Below are 21,563 nucleotides of genomic sequence, written 5' to 3'. Positions count from 1 at the left end.
GAATACATGTACATTTTCATGAAGTTCTAATACATGTACACACACATATATGAACAAAGTTATAAATCAACTTTTGGAGAAAAATAGAACGAATTGAGGATATAAAGCATGTACATACAATACTTTTCTACACAAGAATTTTATTATAACTGAGTATAGCAATTGAGCCATACAGACTTCAAAATTAAACAAAAATATTAAATTCAAAATTAAACAATGATACTAACATTTATCAACTGCTGACTGAAAATAAAATAGCATTTTAGGCCAAATATAAATCTTTTCAAAATTACATAACGAAACTAACTGTTTACTGAAGATAACTAACATTTTAGGCCAAATATAAATCTATTCAAAATTAAACAATAATATTAACATGTATCAACTGGTTAGTGAAAATAAAATAACATTTTTAGGCCAAATATAAATCTTTATAACAAAAAAGGTAAAAAACTGTGTGAAAAGTTATAATTTTACTCCCAGCAAACAGCATTGAAGATCTTTCAAATAAATTATAAACTATTCTTAACTGAGCTAGACAACGTGCTCAAGGGTGTGGACATATGTTTTAAAACTCTTTTGTGTTTAACGCAGAATTCCCGAAGGAAGGGGAACATCTTTGGCTTCTTCTGCAAAAAGCGGTATATGACATAAGTACTCCTCACGATAAACAGACGATGCACTATTGTTGGATATGATTGTTTTTTTTTTTTTTTTTTTTAACTGATATGAAATATCTGTAAATAATAGTGGTCGAAACAGACACAACTACTGATATTTTATGCTTGCTTGAATCACGTTTCTCTAAACAAATGTTATTTCAGTACCATGCGTTATACGTAATTGAATGAATTATATGTAATTGTTTGTAACAATGCCTGTTTGTTCAATTTGCAAATCAAATTTTATGCTAGTAGCGACACTTATCCTTCATTTAAAGCTCAAACACAGAATATCCTCCAATGGAGTCTTTAGATGTATTGATGAAGGTTGTTTTCGCGAATTTCAAGGGGCCAAATCACTTAAGAGTTCATTTTCGGAGGAAACACAAAAATCTATATTGCAGACGAAAGTTATTTAACGTAGCTGTATGTAAAGCAGCTCCTTATTCCGTAATTGCCAACAACGAACACTCAACGAATGTTGTAGGTCTCTCGTTTCCATGAAAGGTTGAACATCACCCATTACCTGTTGGAATCAGACAGAGGTTAACTGATCATGTTACATACTTAAATAATTTTTCTTACATATAAGAACAAAGACACTTATGCTTCCTCAATAGTCTGAAGCATTATTTATTATACATAAACAATGACATATGCATTTTGCGCCTATAAATATATGTTATTTTGAAGCTAAAAAATTGGTAAGTCATAATAATACTGCAAAGTTTTAAAAACTCTTAAATGCTTTAAAAGCTGCAAAGGTTTTCAAAATCTATTTATATCTGACTGCAAAAACGATACGTTCAAACAAGGACAAAAGCTACTAAATTACAAAAACTCGACAACTTGTCCTCAAATAGACTTAGGAACTTCCTCACTAGCATTTACCAACAGAGAATATAGAATAGATCACATTTATGCTCAGTAAGTGATTTTGGTTATTAAAATGAAATAAAATTTTTGAGTTTTATGCCCCACAGTTATGCCGGCTAGGCTTAAGGAGACTTGTGATGAGAAATGAATGAACTGGTGTAATGAAGAAAGTGGGAGGAAACTGGAGAACCTCGAGGAAACCCACGCACACGGTGTTTGTTCACCACAAAGTTCACTTGGTGGGAGCAAGGTTTGAACCCGGGACCTCATGCACCAGAGATGAACGGTCTATCACTGAGCCACCGCGGCCACTGTTTGTAAATAAATGTATCGAGTTCGTATTTGTTCACATGTAATGAAACGTCGTAGCTCAGCTTCACACTCCGAAAACAGGGTTCTTGGCGTAACCTTAATTTTCTTTCCAACGTGTGTCTTTGAAGAGTGTGTGTGCGGGGGAAGGGGGAGAATTATTGGCGAGAACATTTTCATACCACTTTGAAAGGCACAAATGACTTTAGTTTACGCTACCGTTCTCCGAACTTAATGATCGGAGATAGGGGAAGAAGACCAACTCTATAAGGGAAGAAGACCAACTCTATTAATGGACAAGTTGTTGAACCTTCGCTGTGTGATCTCCAAGCATACCCCAAAATCCCAGTCGGACTACGAACTGTGTTACGTATGCTAGAAAACTGAACCTTTCGTCCACGCCCGATACAATTGGATAATAATGGATAGCCAGCAATGGATAATAATCTACTTCTCTCTCTCGGGGGCGCGGTGGCTCAGCGGTAGAGCGTTCACTTCCGGTGGTTGGGGTCCTTGGTTCGATCCCAGCTCACGCCGTGTAGACTTTGTGGTGCACAAATATCGTGCTCGTGGGTTTTCTTGAGGTTCTACCCTTTCCTCCCACTTTTTTCATTCCACCATTTAATTCATTTCTCATCATCACCGTCTCCTTTAGCCTAACCAGCATACCGCGGGACGTAAAACTTACAAATTTCACTTCATTTCTTTCTTTCTCTCTCGTCCTCACGCTATTTGAAATTAACAATAAACTAAGTTATGTTTCTGTATGAAATATAATGCCAATCAGATGTTTATAAAGAGTTTGAAATGAAATATGAGAGTTTATCTCAATAGTTTTTAAATTTTGCACTCCAGGCATGGGCCTAATTGGCTAATAGCAAGTGCGACCCCGCTTCTGTCCCTCTTAAGATTTTCATTGCCTCTCTCCACCGAAATATTGATTTAACAGATCTAATTCTCATATTATTCATGCCCATGCCAGATCCATAAAAAGACGTAACTTTATTTTTTTTTAACAAAACATACGTAGTTGACACCTGATCTGGCTGACCATGATCAATCAACAGAATAAAATATACTTTACTTACATTAACATGACAGAAGAAACTATCCTGAGACTCTTTCACAGTTGGCTTCCAAATTTTCTTCGATGTTTTTATATGGGATGTTGACCTACACAGGGTACCAAGCAATAAAAGCAGTACACTGGATCTGGTATCTAAAAATAAAAATGAAAACTATACAATATAATATAAAATAAAAAATATTTTTACCGAAATTGTTTTTTATACGCGGACTCCTGCATTATTATCAGCGGCGTGCCGTCAAGGGGACTAGGGGACTAGGCTAGTCCCCTGGCGTTTTAATTAAAGTATTTTGTGATAAATATATACCAAAGAAAACGAAAACATTGTTTGTATTTCTCTATTTTCGTAAAATAACACTATTTCAATTGTTCTGACACAACTATAAGTCAGCGCCCGTGTGCTGGGTGCGACAGCGAAGTGGAGATCGGAAACGTTCGGGTTTTAATCGGCTTTTCTCGGGGAAGGGAACAGGTCCAGCCAGCTAGTCCTCGTATTATGCTGTCTAAGCTCTAAGCACGGGCGTTCTGTCGTAAGCGAATTTAATGCTCGTTTGCTTTTTGTAGTTAATAGTTTTAACGCAATTAAATTTACAGTATTAACCTTGACAGTTTAAGAGATCTAATGAAGTGTGGACTTTTCAGATTATCAATATATTTTGAAAATGACTCAAAGAATAAAATATGGAAGGGGACTCGTTTGAGAAACCGAGTCCCTTGCAGCAAAGCGATGGCGCAAGCAGTGATATTACTTCAATTGGTATAGGGGACAGTAGGGGTAGGAATCGGCCGTTTCAGTGTTGTATTCTGGACCAATTATTCATGGTATCATTTGGATTCCTTAATTTTCAAGAAAAGCAACAAATAATAACCAGTGGTAGAACAACTCCAAGCATTTCCATTTAGACAAAAATGAAAGATTATATACATAATATCAAAACGGATTATTTTGCTTGTTCGAAATAGTTAACTGCATGTAAGACAAGAAACAAACTGTATTGCTGGCCTTGTATTTTGTTCCACATAGAAAAGGACGTGTGGAAGAATGATGGCTTTTGTGACATGAACAATTTTCACAAACCCAAGTTGCGCCAAGAAAAATGTTATTCATACCTGTCCACAATAACTAAATTGAAAACTTTCGGGAAACTAGAATTGATTTTCAATTGAGCAAGCAATGCAGAAGTTGATTCAAACCGAGAACTAATGAACCGATTGATTTATTCCTCTTGTTTTATGGCTAAACAAGAGCTATCATTTAGAAGTCATGACAAACAGGAAGATTCTGTCAATTAGGGAAATTATATTGAAGTAATTCAGTTACTTACTAAGTACGACACTAAATGGACTTGCAGGGGCGCCTGAAGAAATTTTTCTAGGGAGGGGCTCATCTCCATGGTTGCTATGTTGCGTCTGGTGTTTCTGGTATTTAATGTACGTGGTTTGCCGTATTACGTATACATTTTCGTGAGCCAGAGGAAGGTCCGGGCCCCACCCTGCCCTTTCGTTGGGGCGCCCATGTTGACTTGTCATCTTCACAGCATGGGAGTGTTTAAAGGAACATCAAGCAGAATTCAGAATTATATTATTAAATGTGTTGGTGAGTAATTCTGGATAAAATTAAGTCAGAAATAAACAATACACTTCTTACAGCAATAACGTTAGACAAAACTACGGACATTGCAAAGATCTCTCAACATTCAATCGGTACGTGAAAGACGGCAATTCATGAAAGATTTATTTGTTTTGCAGGTGTTACTAATGATTGCACTGCGACTGCACTAAGTGAGCATGCTTTCTAAGTTCTCTCTCACTTTAATTGTAAGCAAAAGCTTGTAGCACTAGGTTATGGATGGGGCTGCCACATTTTCTGGACATTTGAACGGTTTGCAATCTTATGTGAAAAGGTGTTTGAGTGCACTCACCATACACTGGTATGCTCACAGTCTAAATCTCGCTGTTCTACAGTCTGTTAATCACATCAAGGAATGTAAAATATATTTTAGAATAAGTGGCATTCCAAATTTCTTTTCATATTCATCGAAACGCTGTAACGCGCTTGCTGAATCAGAAGTACCGGTAACTAAGCGATTTCCAACGGTTGCCACTATAAGATCGAATTACAATTCCAAAATTGTGAATGCAGTAAATGAAAATCAAATAGAACTCTTACGGTGTTCTGAGAACATTGTAGAAGATTCAGATAATTGCGACACCGAAGCTTTCAAGACTACAAAAAAGAAAAAAAAATGTGTGAGTTATCATTGAAGGATTTCGATTTTGCATTTCTACTAAAAGTTTTGTCATTTTTTTTTTCGCATACGGATATACTATTCAACATTCTTTAAAGTAAAACCTTGGATGTGAAATATTGCATCCAAAAAGTACAAAAGATGGTATCTCAACTTAGAAATGCAAGAAACGATTTTGAAGACTTATAGAAAAGTAGAATTGGATGACAACGGAAACCTTCTAATAAAAGACGTAAAGTAGATGACTCAACAGATTCAGAAATTAAATACGTGCGTCTCTTCAATGACATTATTGATACTGTGATTTCAAGATCTCAGTGAGTTACAATTTCTTGAGCTGTTAGATTTAAAGAATTTTCAGTGCTTGAAATCTCGATTTCCTGATTGCTTGTTTTTGGCCCTTAAATCAATTTACGGGAGTTTTTTTATTTTAATTTTAACAATTTGCGGAGTGAATTAATATAGGTTTACAGACTCTTAGATTTTTCAAATAAAACTGTGACTGAAATTATCCATTTCTTGAAAGAAAGAGGCTTGGTTCAAGAAGCGTTTACAGAAACATATAAACTGTGTTATTTGGTGTCAACAATATTACTCAGGACCTCCACTCTGCAGCACACATTCTCTTCAAACCTAGTCCCCTGTGAGAAAAGTCACGGCACGCCACTGATTATTATATCTTCCATATAAAATCTTAAAAATTATATACTATTTCGATTAAAATGCCTTACATTAATAACATTATTTCATTAATTTTTACATAAACTCAGTGATGAGTTCCACGAACATGTGTTCCTTACCAATTGTTATTTTACCTTTCAGTCAGTATTTTATCAGTTTGTTATAAGAATCACAACTTCCTTTAAGTGCATAAATGAAATTTTTTAACTGTAACAATTTCAATACAAACTACTAGTTACAACGTATATTTTTATGGACTTGGACTTGGGTTCAAATTCAACCTGCATTCCTCTGATGTTGTCGAACATCTTGAGGAAATTGGCTTACTGGTAGCTTAAATAAGTAGACCACAAAAGCCAGAAACGTAATGCAAGAAGACGTTACATTGACGATAATTGCCAGTTAGACCCATATTGAGGTTGTGGCATCACGGGCTTTCGTCGTGTTATAATGGTTTTTGGTTATATAGGTTAATGTAAACAAAGGTCTATTTACTCGATAGATTAGGCAAGGATGGGGAAAGTATTAATCTGGACTTAATATTACAGGTACCATCCCGGTATTTGCTGGAATGACTGAGGAAAAATCCAGGGAAATTTCAGTCACGATGACCGGATTTGAGCCCGGAACCTTCCGAATGTAAAGCCAAGGTTCTACTTGCTGAAATAAGGCCGCTAGGGTTTCATATTAATTTATCAAAGGGCAGAGTGAAGAAAATTCTACAATATTGTTAGCGTTTATCAGACAATAAAACCACTATTTGCCATCTACTGAGTAAAAGAAAAAGGCTTATTGAATCGAAAAGTACTTCATGCATTTAAAAAAATCACCGTCAAAGTTTCTATTGCTGTACGTATATGCTTGGTTGGTACGCAATCACAAGAAAGATTGTTTATCAGTCATGTAAGTATTGTCCTTCTGAGATCTCGCTTTCATAAACAAGTGACATCGTGTTGTAAGAACTCAGTTCTCAATTTTTATCTTACTGAATATGACTACGTTCCTTTCCATTGCAAGGTAAAGTCAGTGCACGTGTTCGTAATGTATGGCCACGTAATCATATGCGTCTTAAAAAAGGAAACAATAATTTTAAGTTTAGAGTATTTGTTTTCAGACTTGCGATTGAGCTTTTCATCTAGTTGTTCAAAGGAAGATCGAGTTGCTAATAAACTGAACTTAATACTTTCCCACTTTGTGTTCCATGCATGTTATAAAGAACCAGCAAAAAAGATTATTAGACATGTTTTAGTTCTTTTAATATGCAATCTGAATACAATGCAAAATGTTCATTTTTGGAAAGGAAACTGCAAAAACTTTCAAGATTCATTGATTGTCTCTATCCTCTTTCATCACCGGAGCTACACAGGAGGGATTCTATAGTTTGTAGTTGAATCTGAATTACTTTTATAAAATTATACACCTACCGGGCATTGAATCGATAACCACCAACCTACAGGCAGTTCAGACCTGCTTCAAGATATCTCAACATTCATGAACAGATATTACATAAGAGGACAAGGAAGTAATTCATTTTCCACCATTTATATATATTTTTATTATGGTTTTATGACAACTAAGTTCTATTAGCTCGCACATACAAATACCTACACTAGTATATGTCATTTCAATATTCAGTGTGACTTTAACCTGAAGGCTTTTACTATTTTCTTGTCAAACGCGACACAATTTTAAAGGAAACTTCTGTTCTAAAAAGTTCGTTATGACAAAATCAACTTCTGGACGTAAGCCAAAGACTTTGTATGAGTGTTCTCAGCCCCAAAGAAAAATTCAATGCTTGTAAATTATGGCCTATTCAGTAACAACACAGTCCTTGGTAGTAAAACAGAATGCAGGTTAATTAAATGAAACTTACCAATGTATATCCCAAAGGCTGCTTCAATGCTGGCCAAGTTGAAATTATTTCATGAACAGTTTTGCCCTCTTGCTTGCATCGAACTTTCAACGTTTTCTTCCAGTGATCAAGTACTTCCTGCCAGGGCTCGACACTATGCTTTAGCCACGCTAAGCTGTTTTCAATATTTATGCCACATTCTGAAAGAGAAGAATAAACTTACCAAACAGATCTGCATTACATCAAAAACTCAATAAATAAATTCCTATATTTTTTCAAATATCAGTTAAAATGATTCTATATTTTCATAAGTCTTCTGTACAAGTATTTATATCCATATGTAATATATAATAAAGAAAGAAATATATTTACAAAAAACCTGTCCTGGAACTGTTCCTGTGAAGCTGAACTTGAAATTTGCCTTCAAATGGTAATCTATATTTCCGGCACAAATATCGAATGCCTTTCATCAGAATGGTTTAATTCTTCAAACATGTAGAACTGATGTAAATTACATGTTCTAGCTTAGTACTTCAATGGTATAACGTAATAGTGGTACTATATAAGTATAATGACTATCTACGACGAAGAAAGTCGCAAAAATATTTAGTAATAAATGCTACTTATGATTTCTTATCAACAAAGTAACTCTTGTAATGAAGGATTTGAAGATTAAGCATACAAAATTTGGACTTGTTCAGTCTTGTAAATAGAAACACATAGAAACTAAGTATCGATTAATTTAGTGCACTATTTAATCCTTAATAGATTAGTTGGTTGCTTAACTGAAGAGTAGGTGAAAAATTTCTCGACTGTAGTTTCATGTTGTAAACAGTAACAATATCTACACAGTCCCATTATTACCTTATACTATTGAAATACTCAGCTTGAACTGAGCTTGAACGCATACACACTTTACGTTTTGAGCCATCCTGATGAAAGGCACACGATATTTTTGCCAGAAATACATATGAACATTGAAGAACCACGTTTTAATCTTACAGGAACACTTTCAGGTTAGTATCGACTTATATTAATGTGTGTTCCATACGTTCAATTAGCAGGAAAAAAAAAAATTAAAACATGGTTCTTGCAAACCCTGGCACAAAATAGGTAAATCATTGGCAGTTTTTAAAGTATGATCGGGGCCTCGGTGGTTCAGTGGTAGAGCGTTGACCTCTGACGTGTGAGATACTTTGTTTGATCCCAAATCGCGCTAAGTGACACTGTGTGTGTGGATTTGTCGGAGTTCTCCCGTTCCTTCCCCCTTTATTCATTTCTTATCATCATTATCATTATCTTCTTTAGTCTACCTGGCATAACTGGGACGTAAAACTCAAAGATTTCCTTTCATTTTTAAAAGTATGATCAGAGATGAATAAATCATTTACTAGATTACATTTTAAACATTACCATCTAGTGTAGAAGTTCCAGTGTCACGCTTTTCTCTTGACGGACCAGCACGTGACTTTGCAACAACGCCAAACTTTCTTAACGACTTGCGTGTATTTCTATATTTGTCAACGAGTTTTCCTTTTGAAATCTTCTGATTTGGACCTTGTGGCTTCGGTGGAATATAATATACTTCCTAAAAAAGACATTGTTACTGTAAGATTTAGAATTATAAACTTAATAAATGAAATTATGTATAAAAAAAAACATTTCAGACCATTACAGAATAATTTATCATATTTATACTCTTCTATGTGATGTTCTACTTTTAGTATAGCATACGTTTTCTACAAACCAACCCTCCATTCTGCATGGGGTATTCTCGCATATATATGTATATATTGGGGGAGTGGTGTGGAATAGATAAACTATTTTTCTCTCATTGTCACATAGACTGGTAACATTACAAAGCACAACTTACGATTTCCAGCATAAAATTTACCCTATAAAGTCAGCTTATTTCCTTCCCCACCTTATTTGCTTCAATAGTTCTCCAAGTTCTCGTCAAACCCATTCTCCCACGTTAGAAGGTCGAAGTTATGCCATTCAAATGTCCAGCAGTAACATAGATTGAAAGTTATGTGAATAAAGTGTCTATATAATAACTGAAACATTAGTTATATGCATACCTGACATTCCGTTGGAAACAGCTCAGTTATCTGTAATGCCAAATGTTGAAATATTTCATTGCAAAGAGTTTCATTCATTTCCATAAAATGATCAATTATTATTGTAACTAACTGCTTCCTAGTAATAGCAGACAATTTGTTGTTTTGAAGGTATTCATTGCAAACTTTCCTGCCTGTTAAGCTCTGTTTTAGAAAAGTCTCAAGATTCTGAGAAAAAAACAAACAGCATTACATGTACGATTACGTCATTCAAGATCATTTAATCGAAATCACTGAAATAGAATTTCAATTTTGCATTTCTGTATAAATTAATTGCTGATTAACTTCTGTTGAAGGATAACCATATTTAATAATAAATAACTATATAAATAAATAAATGAATAATAATTATGAATAGAAATCAAACTGATAATTTCTGCTTTTCACGTATTCTTTCCACAAGTTATTAGTGATTGATATTCAAAGAAACACAATTTTGCTTAAAATATACAATGTCCCTCAATACATTTAAGTCTGTTTGTTCTATAAACTAAGGACATTAACTTACGAGGAGTTTACAGCAGCATTGGTGTTTTCACTTCAAACATGATTACTATGTTCACTAGGTCATGTATTTTTGCTTCGGACAAGTTCTGAACTGTGGTTTGCGTGTAGCGAGATCAATTTCCGGTGGGGATGTCTTGAACGCACTACAGCCGTTCGGAACCCAGAGGTCCGATAGAAAGAATTATTCTTCTAGTTAGTTCCCATGGCATAAGCGTAGGAAGTATTTGTATTCGTGCAACATATGCGAAGAAAACATACGAACCCTGCACATATCTTATAAACATTATGCTGTCACTAAGCAGAAGTGTTCGACTTTACAAACACATACATCTAATATATATAGCAACTTCACACTTTTTACGATTCCATGAGCAATTGAAGGCTTTATTTTTACTTTTTTAGGAAAAGTGTCATGGTGATATGCGTGGCCTTTCGGAACGTTTAAATGTATTCCTTAATGTGATAAGCGCAAATAATCACTACTACATACACATCACTGCACGAAATTATCATATTCCTAAACTAGAGCTCATGCGGCTAAATCCGAGATGTATACATTTTCCCTTGGTTTGGGATTTAATATTTTATCACTAAAATTATAGTTTTACAATTTTCAAATAATTCCATAGTATTTAATAATTATACCTTATATTCATGTCATGGGAGGCAAATAAGCCCTGTGCAGCTCTAAAATTGCACTATTGTTATAATTACACTTTTGAAATGACACCATTACTATATACGCGAATCTTTCGGTTTATTGTTTGACAAATACTAAAGTGTATAGACCTGGCGTGACAAGAAACGAAAGTTGGTATTTTAGTATGATCTATTTTTACTAACTCCAAGAAAATATACATTTTATAGATAAACGCATTTTTTTTTTTATTAAGAAAATCGAGAAGATTTTTTCATTCAAATCTTTTCGTCAAAAGTACTTAAATGTTTCCCGACCATATATCAACAGTTGATTTAGCTTCATAGGCTAAAGGAGACGGAATAAATACAAACGAATTATGATTAGGAACTTAAACTGGGAGCAGAGATGCTGTTTACCTAGATCAAATTTTATACGAAATCGAATCCGGGTATTTTCACTTGTAGTTAATAAATACTGAGGTAGTACCTTTAAAGTTTGCACCTTTTCCTCCTGTTCCTTTACAATTTTAAAGATCCTGCATATTGTGGTGTCATTTCGCTTAAATTGAAATAACCAATCTCCTCGCCCTCCCAGCTACTCTAGTGGATAACGGGTGTATCATTGATGTATGTGGTCCGGATTCAATTCCCGGTGTGAGCGCAAAAACATTTGCGAACGTTCACTTTCATTAATCATCTGTTTACTTTAGTCTAAACGGCATAACCGTGGGACGTTACAAAAACTCTTTCAATGCATCTGATGCTTTCCTCGTATCGTGATGCAAATAAATTTTCTCGGGGTATCAGCCAGGTGATGTGTTTGTTGTGCAAAGTCTCGAGAACAGACATTGTTCTCATGATACTGACCCTGATGATGAGAACAACGTCTGTTCTCGAAACTTTGGACAACGAGCACAACACGTGATTGATATCCCGAGAAAAGTTACTTGCACCAACAAAGATGGAATAAATAACACGCAGGCTGTCACCAGATTGAAAAGTGAACGCAAAAATCTTTTACATTTCGACTGATAATGAATCACATTTGCACAGTTTATATGTGCAGCATAAGTATCACTGTATCAATTGATATTCAAGTGACTAAAGACAGAACACTTACAAAATCTGTCAGCTTGAAGAGCTTCGGACTCCGAGACTCTGTAGAGAAATTTGTTTTTCGTTTCAGCATCGTATCAGTTCCTCTTTTAGTTGGTGCTGGCATGGAACAACTGCTTTCTGTAGTTTCAGATCGAACTGACACTGAGTCATCTGGCGTTGACACTGATGGTGAAGCAAATGAGAGAGAACCGTCATCTAGCACATCATAAATTTCAACTGTGTTTGTTTCTACAAATTCCTTAAATTTTGCTAAGAACTTTGCACGTATCCCTATTTTGGGAATTAACTGAGTAATTAGTTCATCAGTTAATGAATTAAATGCTGCTTCGTCGATTTCCTGTTCTGAAATGTAGATTGAAAGTTTATAATTAACCAGATATTTACTGAATATCAAAAAAGAATTATACAATGGTGAAAGCATTTAAGTTTTATTACACTACCAAGCGAAATTTGGTATGTTACGCGATCATGTGCCACACAAAGAGTATAGGAAGTTGCTCACCCCAGTTTTTTTTTTTCTTGGGCTTTACAGAAATGGGTGTATTTGGGCAAAGCTAAAGAGAAAAATGTTCATGGTAACTTCATACTTCAGCTTCATACTGTAAAAGTTACAATGGTATAGAAGCAACAACAAGAATTTAAGAGCATTTTTAACTCATGCAAATAATTTTGTAATTTGGTGCATAACGAGTACCTATGGATAACAATAAGTCTAATGCTAACCGATTGTTTTCAAAGACTTATGTACTTCTAACAAACAATGAAAGGTTCTATGCAGAAATCATAGCCTGTCTCCTCTCTCTCTCTCTCTCTCTCTCCTCTTTGCAATTTCTGACATTGGTCGTTTTGCTCCAAACCACAGAATTATCTTTTGGAGATAATACACTATTCTCTGAATGCTTTGAAGAATGTAATATTTTCCGAATACCTAATAGAAGTTACCTAATAAGAAGTATACACTCGAATATATATAGGGAGGGGATAGTGGTTCATGTTACGGAAGCACAATTTTGTAAAATTTACAGAAGAAATATGACATAGTGTACACAAGCTGAATTTTACGTTTACAAGTGGAGCGTTACTAGTGTCAAAGTATGACAAGTGCTATTGAAACTCGTATCATTGCAATATCCCACTTCTTTTCATATCTTTACTTACGCGTATACCCACCATCACTGACGTGCCCGCTCCCTGCGATGCCGCTTCGGCCCACCAAATTTGCTTTGCCCTGACTGTTAGATAGCATTCGCGCTTTTTAGTGTCCACCTAGCAGAGGTTACTTTATTGTAATAATCTGTATATATAGGACACCGGATAGTGAAGTTGAAATTTTTGTGCGTAACTTAGAAGTAATACTCTCACATTATAGTTGTACTAAATACAGCCCAGTAATATTAGGAGATGTAAATATGGATTTTTTGAAAGATATTGATGTAAAGATAAAAACATTATTGGGTACGTTTAATTTAAAACATTTAATAAATAAACCTACTAGGATAACTCCAACCAGTATATCAGCACTAGATCAGATATTTCTAAACTCTGACCACTTGAGCTCAAGGGCGCAAGTGATTAGTACCGGATTTTCTGATCATGAAGCTCAGATTGCTGAAATATGTGATAAACGCTTCTCTGTAACTCAAAAGTGTAAGAAATATAGTGTAAGAACTTTCAAAATTACAAGGGTATTCAGTAATCAGAATATCAATTATTTCAATTATTTACTTAGTCACGAAACATGGGAAGGTGTACTTTCATTAAACAACGCAAATGATATATATAATGAATTTATAAAAATTTTTGCTTACTATTTTGATATAGCTTTTCCTAAAATGAAACTCGTGTTAAAATCCCAGAAGAAGGGAGAATGGGTTACTCCTGAAGTACTAAAAGCAAGTGCTACAAACATAAATTTACATAAACTTAGTAAGGTTTTTAAAACAGGTTGTGCAAAGTCCTACTATAAACAATATAAAAAAAGGTTCAAGGAACTAATTAGAACGACTAAAAAGAACTACTACCAACTTAAAGTTGCTTATGCATCGAATAAAACTAAAACCATGTGGAACATTATAAATGAAGAACTAAATAGGGGCAAAGAGACACCATATGTGGATACAATAATACATGAAGGGAACAGTGTATCAAACCCAAGGGAAAAAGCAGAAATATTTAATAATTTTTTTATAAATGTTGTCGCAAAAATTATGCATGATGATAAAGTAAATAAATGTAAACAGAATGGCTACAAAGTAGTCACTGTAAATAATTTTAAACAAAGTTCAAATAAATGTGAAAAAACAATCTTTCTACAGCCAGTATCGGAAGATGAAATAGCAAATATAATAAAATCTCTCAAAAACAAAAATACAGCTGGAATTGATGAAATCTCAGATAATTTATTGAAAAGATGTTTCAATCAGGTGACAAAGCCACTTTGTCATTTAGCAAATATATCACTTACAAATGGCGAATATCCAGAAAAGTTAAAAATTGCAAAAGTTAAGCCATTGTTTAAAAAAGGTGAAAAGCAAAACATAAATAACTACAGACCAATATCTCTCCTACCTGTCGTTGGAAAAGTTTTGGAAAAAATTATGTATAACAGGGTAATTAATTTTTTATTGAAAGAAAATGTTATCTCAACAAAACAACATGGCTTCCTTAAAGGTCGATCTGCAAACACGGCAATATTTAATTTCATTGAGAAAGTAAGAAATATTGTAGATAAGAAAGAAAACTGTATAGGAATCTTTCTTGATTTGTCTAAAGCTTTCGATACAGTACAACACAGTTTACTTTTGAACAAACTGGAGAACTGTGGAATACGTGGTAAAGCAAGGGACTGGTTTAGTTCGTACTTAAAAAATCGTAGGCAGGTCGTAGAAATAACGCATAAGAATAATAACATTGTAGAAAGCTATTTATCAAATGAATTATATATAAAACACGGAATTCCACAAGGATCTATTCTAGGGCCATTGCTCTTCCTTTTATATATTAATGATTTTGAAAAAAGCATATCTTCGGCAGATGTTACCCTTTTCGCTGACGATACCACTCTGCTAGTGAGTGGAAAAAATGAAAAATTATTGGAACAGAATGCTAGGCAAACACTAAATGAAGTATCTCTTTGGATGAAGAACAATAATCTTTTTGTTAATGTTGAAAAATCCACTGCTATAAATTTTCATAACAAGTGCAGTAAACCAATATACCCTAACCTATATCTGAACCAAAATAAAATTAACTATACAACACAATGTTCGTTTTTAGGTCTTACTATAGATCATAACCTGACATGGGAATTTCATATAGAGTCAGTTATTAATAAATTAAATAGAATATGTTATGCACTAAGGATTATTAGAAAGAAGGTAAATTTAAAATTAGCTAAAACCTTGTACCATTCGTGTTTTAATTCTATCTTGCAATATGGTATCATGTTCTGGGGAAATTCAAGTCAGAGATTTAATGTTTACAAAATTCAGAAGAAAGCCATAAGAATAATTTGTGATAAGAAGCCGAATTTTTCTTGTAGACATTTGTTTAAGGAGGTCAATATACTTCCTCTGGATAGTTTATATTTGTATCGTCTCTTCTTGTATTTGAAGGAACACTCATCGGCATTCGTAACAAACAAGGATGTACATAATCATAATACGCGAAATAAGAATGATTTTCATTTGTGTAATCACCGGTCAGCAATATATCAAAAAAGTGTAAGTTATGGTGGTGTTAAGTTGTACAACATGTTGCCTATTGATATAAAGTATGAAGAAAATATGAAAAGGTTCAGACAAAAGTTAAAATTATTTCTATTAGAAAATTCTTGTTATACGATTGAGGAGTACGTAAATGTCATGACAAGGTAATATTACTTTATTTTACTCATGTATTTTTTTTTTTTTTTTGGAAATATGATGCATGTTACACTTACTTGAGGACATTCCTCGTACTTGTAAGTTCATACAAAAGAAATAAATACAATACAATACAATATTTATGACAATCAGAAAGATTTATTTATACGCAAATCGTAAAAGAACTGTGACTTTTTCACAATTACTTCTGGTAGGGCCATCGATATTTACCTGTGATTAAGTGAGATATTTTCATGTCGCCCAGCGTAAGTCTTTTAGGGGTCACTAAGAAGTAAATTAGTAAAAATTATATTTTTTTCAACGATTATTTCGAGTGGTGTACCGAAAATAAAAATGCACGCTTTTATCAGCGTATGTCACGAGAAATATCGATTTCAAAGGTAGGGATTCTATATTTGGGTTCCATGAAATGTTCTTTCAAAATTATTCTTTAGGCTATATTTCGGATGACATTTAGTATCTCTCCCAAATCCATCGACGGCTCAGGACCCAGTACTGTGACTTAGAGTAAGCTGTTGTTAACTACCTCGTTTATGCGATTACCCACCGTCGCTGACGCGTTTGCTCCCTACGGACGCAAATCGTTTCTAACTGTCGGGGCCCCGCTGCTACGCTTCTGTTCTGACTCTGTTCGATAGCATAAATGGTTTTCCGTGTCCATATAGCACAAGTTGGTTAGTGTTTTATGCGTAGTTTTTTATGCTATACGTTCGCACTGTACTTATACTCATGACTACTTTATATTTACAAATAACGAATGGTAACCCCTACCAAGTAAGTCAGAGTCAATACCAAGTGATCTGGAGGAGAAACTAAATAATACCCTATATTTCTTCCGTAAACTTTAGAATTTTGTTCATCTGTAAACTATAAATGCACCAATTTATTTTGCAAACTACTAGCGTTAGTGTCACTTTATTTACCCCTTTCCGGAAGTATCTAGTGGTAATAGAAAATACCCCAACTCTTGCCCTTGCAATTTTATACCCTGCTCTAGTGTCGTCAATGCCCCCTTTATGTATATGTAAGGGCCTAGGTTTAACTTAATAATGCCCGCTCCGGGTGGTATACCGGTACTCACTTTGAGCGAGAAATTCCTCTCTATTAATTCTATGAAAATGGATCAAAAATTCCCTAACCTTAAGCTAACCCGTTCCTACTCTTACCTTACTCTAATGTACCCTACCCTACTCTATTCTACACCCTTTGAAAGCGGTTCTACATATCGATGCGCAGCTGGGGCGTGCATTGTAAAGTTTACCAAAGGTGTATTTGATACGCCAAATTTACAGCCAATAGAATAAGTACATATGAACTAACAGCAAAATTAATAGCCTATATACGAAAAAGTACACTTACCTTGAAACATGTCGATTAGCTGCGGTAAATTCCAGCTTCTTAATAAATTTATAACATAGGCATCCATTACGTCGTTGAAAAGTGAAAATTACTTCGTTGAGAAAGTTGTATAGTGCAAACCAAACTCATTTACACACAGTTCTTTTACTTCCAACACATGTCCCTTATGATTGTTGCCCTACGTTTTCTTTTCCTTTTTATTTTTACGGTATAAAGCGCTAATGCGATCCACACTTTCGTAATCGAAATGTTTACCCAGAATGCAAATAAACACATGTGACCTTGTAACTAAACATTTTGGTCAGGAAAACCAAATAATTACCAAATCAGTTAAAATTTGGTTCGCATAACCAAATTAATCAACCAAATGTTCTGACCAAAAAATATAGTGTTCATGACCAAACACGTTTGGTCAAAATGACCAAATTTTGGTTAAATTAACCAAAAAAAGTGACCAAATGCTCTGACCAAACAAATTTGGTATTCCTGACCAAGCCCTTTTTTTCAGTGTATATATACTGGTATTGTACACTATTCAACTGAGAGAATTAAAAAGTTTGTATATAAATTTTCTAAGATTGCTCGTGACCTACATTTTTTTAAAAACTTTCTTCCATTCTGTAGAAAAATTTTAGAAGAAATCAGACATCTTGTCTCTTTTAAATGGCAAATTATTCATAGTTGAGATGATAAGATGTAGAGCAAAATTCTCTGACATCTCTTGTCAAAAATGTTACTACTCATAGAAACAATTATAACAGATATACAGCATTTAAATATGTAATTTGAAATAATTTTCTATCATAACTTCAAGCAGCGAACAAAATTAGTGATAATTTCAAGGAGTAGTTCTGGAGTAAACCCTCTCCCGGGTTAACTGCTGTGTCACCGGACCAATTTGAGGAAATTTACCGTTTCAATTGGAGAAATTATTTAAGTTTGTGGGGAAGAGTGAGTGAAAGTCAAGTAAGTAAATAATAAAAGTTAAGAAAGTAATTGTATTTGTTGGTTGTTTTCTATGTTGTAAGCGGCACTGTATGTGGAGGTGGATGGACTATTTCGCGGAGAGATACACTTGTTTTACTATACGGATCAATGGATTGTTAAATGTACAGAAACATTTGGACAATGGGCAAATCTTTAATTTGTCCATTTCATGTCGAGAACAGAACCCAACCAACCCCTGCGGGGCTTCTAACCCGTTCCTACTACTACTACTATTACTGCCCAGGCCCGTAGCCAGCCCAAAAGCGTAGGGGGGAGGGCGGCTGAAGTTAGGGGGTCCGATCCAACCATATGATAGTTCAGCACCATATTATAGTTCATTTGCAAGCCTACCGTGAAAATTTAAGGGGGCAGCAAAAATTTAGGGGCGGCGGCCCCCTATACCCCCTGGATACGGGCGTACTCTTACTATTACTTACACTATGGATCCGTATAGTAAAATTGCATGCCTAAAGTAACGTAATCTAACGTCACTTAATGTAATTCAACCAAATACAACGAAACGCAGTACGATTTGGTACTGTTTTCTCGATATTCAAATTGGTCCGGCGATACAGCAGTAATGCCCTCCCCCTCCCTAACGGAGTTACAAAATTCCTCTTTTTCAGGGCACTTCTCCGATCGGACACAATCTTGGGTTACCAATATTTTGGTACTTTTACTTTCACTTCCTGTTTATTCAAAATCCCGCATGGGAAAACACCTTCTGAAATCATCACTGTTTGAAGTAACATTGGAAGGGAACGGCTCGGGTGTCAATGGGGTAAAAGAATTTTTAAGACATATGCAGTCGTGAAAACCCGTGGGAAAAACACATTTTGTGGGATTTTTGACATTAATTTTTCGAATAAGGATAAAGAGAATTTTCGCCAAAATTGCCAGCATATACGACATTTTTCATGTTTATTTGATCAATGCCAGTGAAATTCTATATAAGAGAGAAAGTTGCGTTTGAATAAATGTGTAATCTGTGTTAAGGTAGATCACTAGGTGTCCTCGGTGCTATGCTAAACGCTTCGTAATTTTCTTTTATTTGTTTCCTTTTTCCATAGAAGACCCAACCAAATTATTAAGTGTCTTGTCTCGTAGCTGAAATATAATAACTCTATCTTACAGTATAATATATTTACAATATGTAACGTTTCATTGAGCAGTAATTAAGGGAATGAGCTAAAATATGAGCTGACTTCCGGGTAGTGATTTACCTTAATTGTCAAATTTTGTTATTTGAAATGGCGTGAGTGTGAAAATGATTCATGCATGAGCTTGTGAATCCCAAAACACAAGCAACAACGAACGTATTATAATTGGTAGTAAGTAAATTACCATACAAGGAACTGTCAATTTCTAAAACGTCCCACATTTTATTACGGGAGAATGAAGGTTATCTAGTTTGATTAAGTTCAGTAGAATATTAACGTGGGTTCCTGTCGCCACGGCATGGCGCGTCCTCAGCTTGCTGATCGAGGAGAAGGCCTCTAGATATAGAGGTTAGCTGCAAATATACTGAATAAGCAGTCGCAGACAGCCGACTAGGAGTGGTCCTCCAGCTTGGGGGTTTGGGTAAGGCTAACAACCTCATCCTGTAAAAAAAAAAAAAGCACTTGTTCAGAAATATTCACAAAAGCCTCGGACGAAGACTGATAATTTGACACGACCTCAGCAAAAGAAAATGGACATGAGATTTGGAACATGGAATATTAGGAGTCTTTATAGGGCAGGCGCGTTAAAATCCGTAACGAGTGAGTTAGAGAAATAGAGGATGGACGTAGTAGGAGTTCAGGAAGTTAGGTGGGAAGGAAATGGATCTGAGAATTCCGGAAATTTTATATTCTTTTACGGGGAAGGAAATAAAAATCACCAGTTAGGAACAGAGTTTTTCGTTCATAAAAGTATATTACCAGCAATTTAACGGGTTGAACTTGTTAGTGTCAGACTTTATTTTATTACTCTTAAGGGACGGTGGTGTGATATTATTGTTTTAAATGTACATGCCCCAACTGAAGATAAGGATGACGAAATAAAAGACAGTTTTTACGAATAAGTGGAACAGATATTTGACCAACTCCCGCGATACCATATGAAAATTCTATTAGGGGATTTCAATGCGAAGGTAGGACGAGAAGATATTTTCAAACCGATTATAGGGAACGAAAGTCTGCATAAGGAAAGTAATGACAACGGTGTTAGACTCGTGAACTTTGCAACATCCAAAGACCTAATCCTGAAGAGTACAAAATTCCCACATCGCGACGTTCATAAATACACTTGGACATCACCAGACGGAGAAACACATAATCAAGTTGATCACATTTTAGTAGATAGAAGAAGGCAATCTAGCATAATTGATGTCCGGTCGTTTAGAGGGGGCTGATTGTGACACGGATTACGACATGATAGCAGCGATAATACGAGAGAGGTTATCGTTGAATAAAGGTAATATTCATTGTCAGGAAACGGAGAGATTCAATTTAAAGAAATTAGAAGAGAGTCAGGTAAGAGAGAAATACCAGGTTGAAGTTTCGAATAGATTCTGGGCTTTAAAAGATTCGGAGTGCACTAGTGTTGAGGATACCTGGATTGAAATTAGAGATAGCATTAAAATTTCAGCAAAAGAAACATTGGGACACGCGGAAATACATAGGAATAAACCATGGTTCAACCAGGAATGCATAAAACTAACAGAGAAAAGAAAACAGGCAAAATTACGCTGGCTACAAAATCCGAATGAAATAACTACTCAAAATTTCGACGATATCAGGCGGGAAACTTCCAAAACTATTAGAACAAAGAAACGCGACTTTCTGAAAGCTAACATTAAGGAACTTGAAGATAATAGTAAAAATAAAAATATCCGAGACATGTATAAGGAAAACAACGAATTTAAAAAAGGCTATCAATCTCGTGCTTGTATATTAAAGAAAATCTGACGGTACAGTTCTCACTGATACGGATATCATCTTAAATATATGGAAAGATTTCTTTGACGATTTGCTTAACACGCAACGAAAAACTAGTGTGCGTGGAGAAAAGGAGATACACACCGCAGAATCGTATATTCCAGAACCCAACCGAATAGAAGTCGAAGCCGCTATAAAGAAATTAAAGAAACACAAATCTCCGGATATAGATGAAATTCCGACTTAGTTAATTTTAGCTGGAGGCGAAAAATTGTGGAACAAGATACACAAACTCATTCACCTTATCTGGAACA

The 21,563-nt window shown here is 34.9% G+C and overlaps 1 protein-coding gene and 1 long non-coding RNA gene across 2 annotated transcripts in view; both read right to left on the bottom strand.

Moving 5' to 3' along the window:
• Positions 1–698: 698 nt before the first annotated feature.
• LOC145671817 (uncharacterized) lies at positions 699–3,068 on the bottom strand. The gene is made up of 2 exons (XR_014128532.1): positions 2,936–3,068; positions 699–1,188 (listed from the first exon to the last, which is right to left on the bottom strand). It is a non-coding gene; the product is annotated as an uncharacterized LOC145671817 (long non-coding RNA).
• Positions 3,069–4,852: 1,784 nt separating this feature from the next.
• The window catches only part of LOC145671434 (uncharacterized), a 483,313-nt gene continuing 466,602 nt past the window's right edge, over positions 4,853–21,563 (bottom strand). Inside the window, exons 2-7 of the mRNA XM_081740620.1 lie at positions 17,345–17,862; positions 12,103–12,443; positions 9,798–10,004; positions 9,130–9,304; positions 7,738–7,916; positions 4,853–4,900 (exon numbers count right to left, since the gene is read on the bottom strand). Of these exons, the coding sequence (XP_081596746.1) occupies positions 4,853–4,900; positions 7,738–7,916; positions 9,130–9,304; positions 9,798–10,004; positions 12,103–12,443; positions 17,345–17,411 (1,017 nt within the window). The 5' untranslated portion in view covers positions 17,412–17,862. The remainder of the gene's footprint in view (positions 4,901–7,737; positions 7,917–9,129; positions 9,305–9,797; positions 10,005–12,102; positions 12,444–17,344; positions 17,863–21,563) is intronic.

This window comes from Thermobia domestica, chromosome 15 (assembly GCF_964235325.1).
Source record: "Thermobia domestica chromosome 15, izTheDome1.hap1.1, whole genome shotgun sequence".
In the NCBI taxonomy this organism is placed as follows: Eukaryota; Metazoa; Arthropoda; class Insecta; order Zygentoma; family Lepismatidae; genus Thermobia; species Thermobia domestica.
Note: the sequence above shows the minus strand (reverse complement) of the source record. Positions and strands in the feature narration are given on the sequence as shown.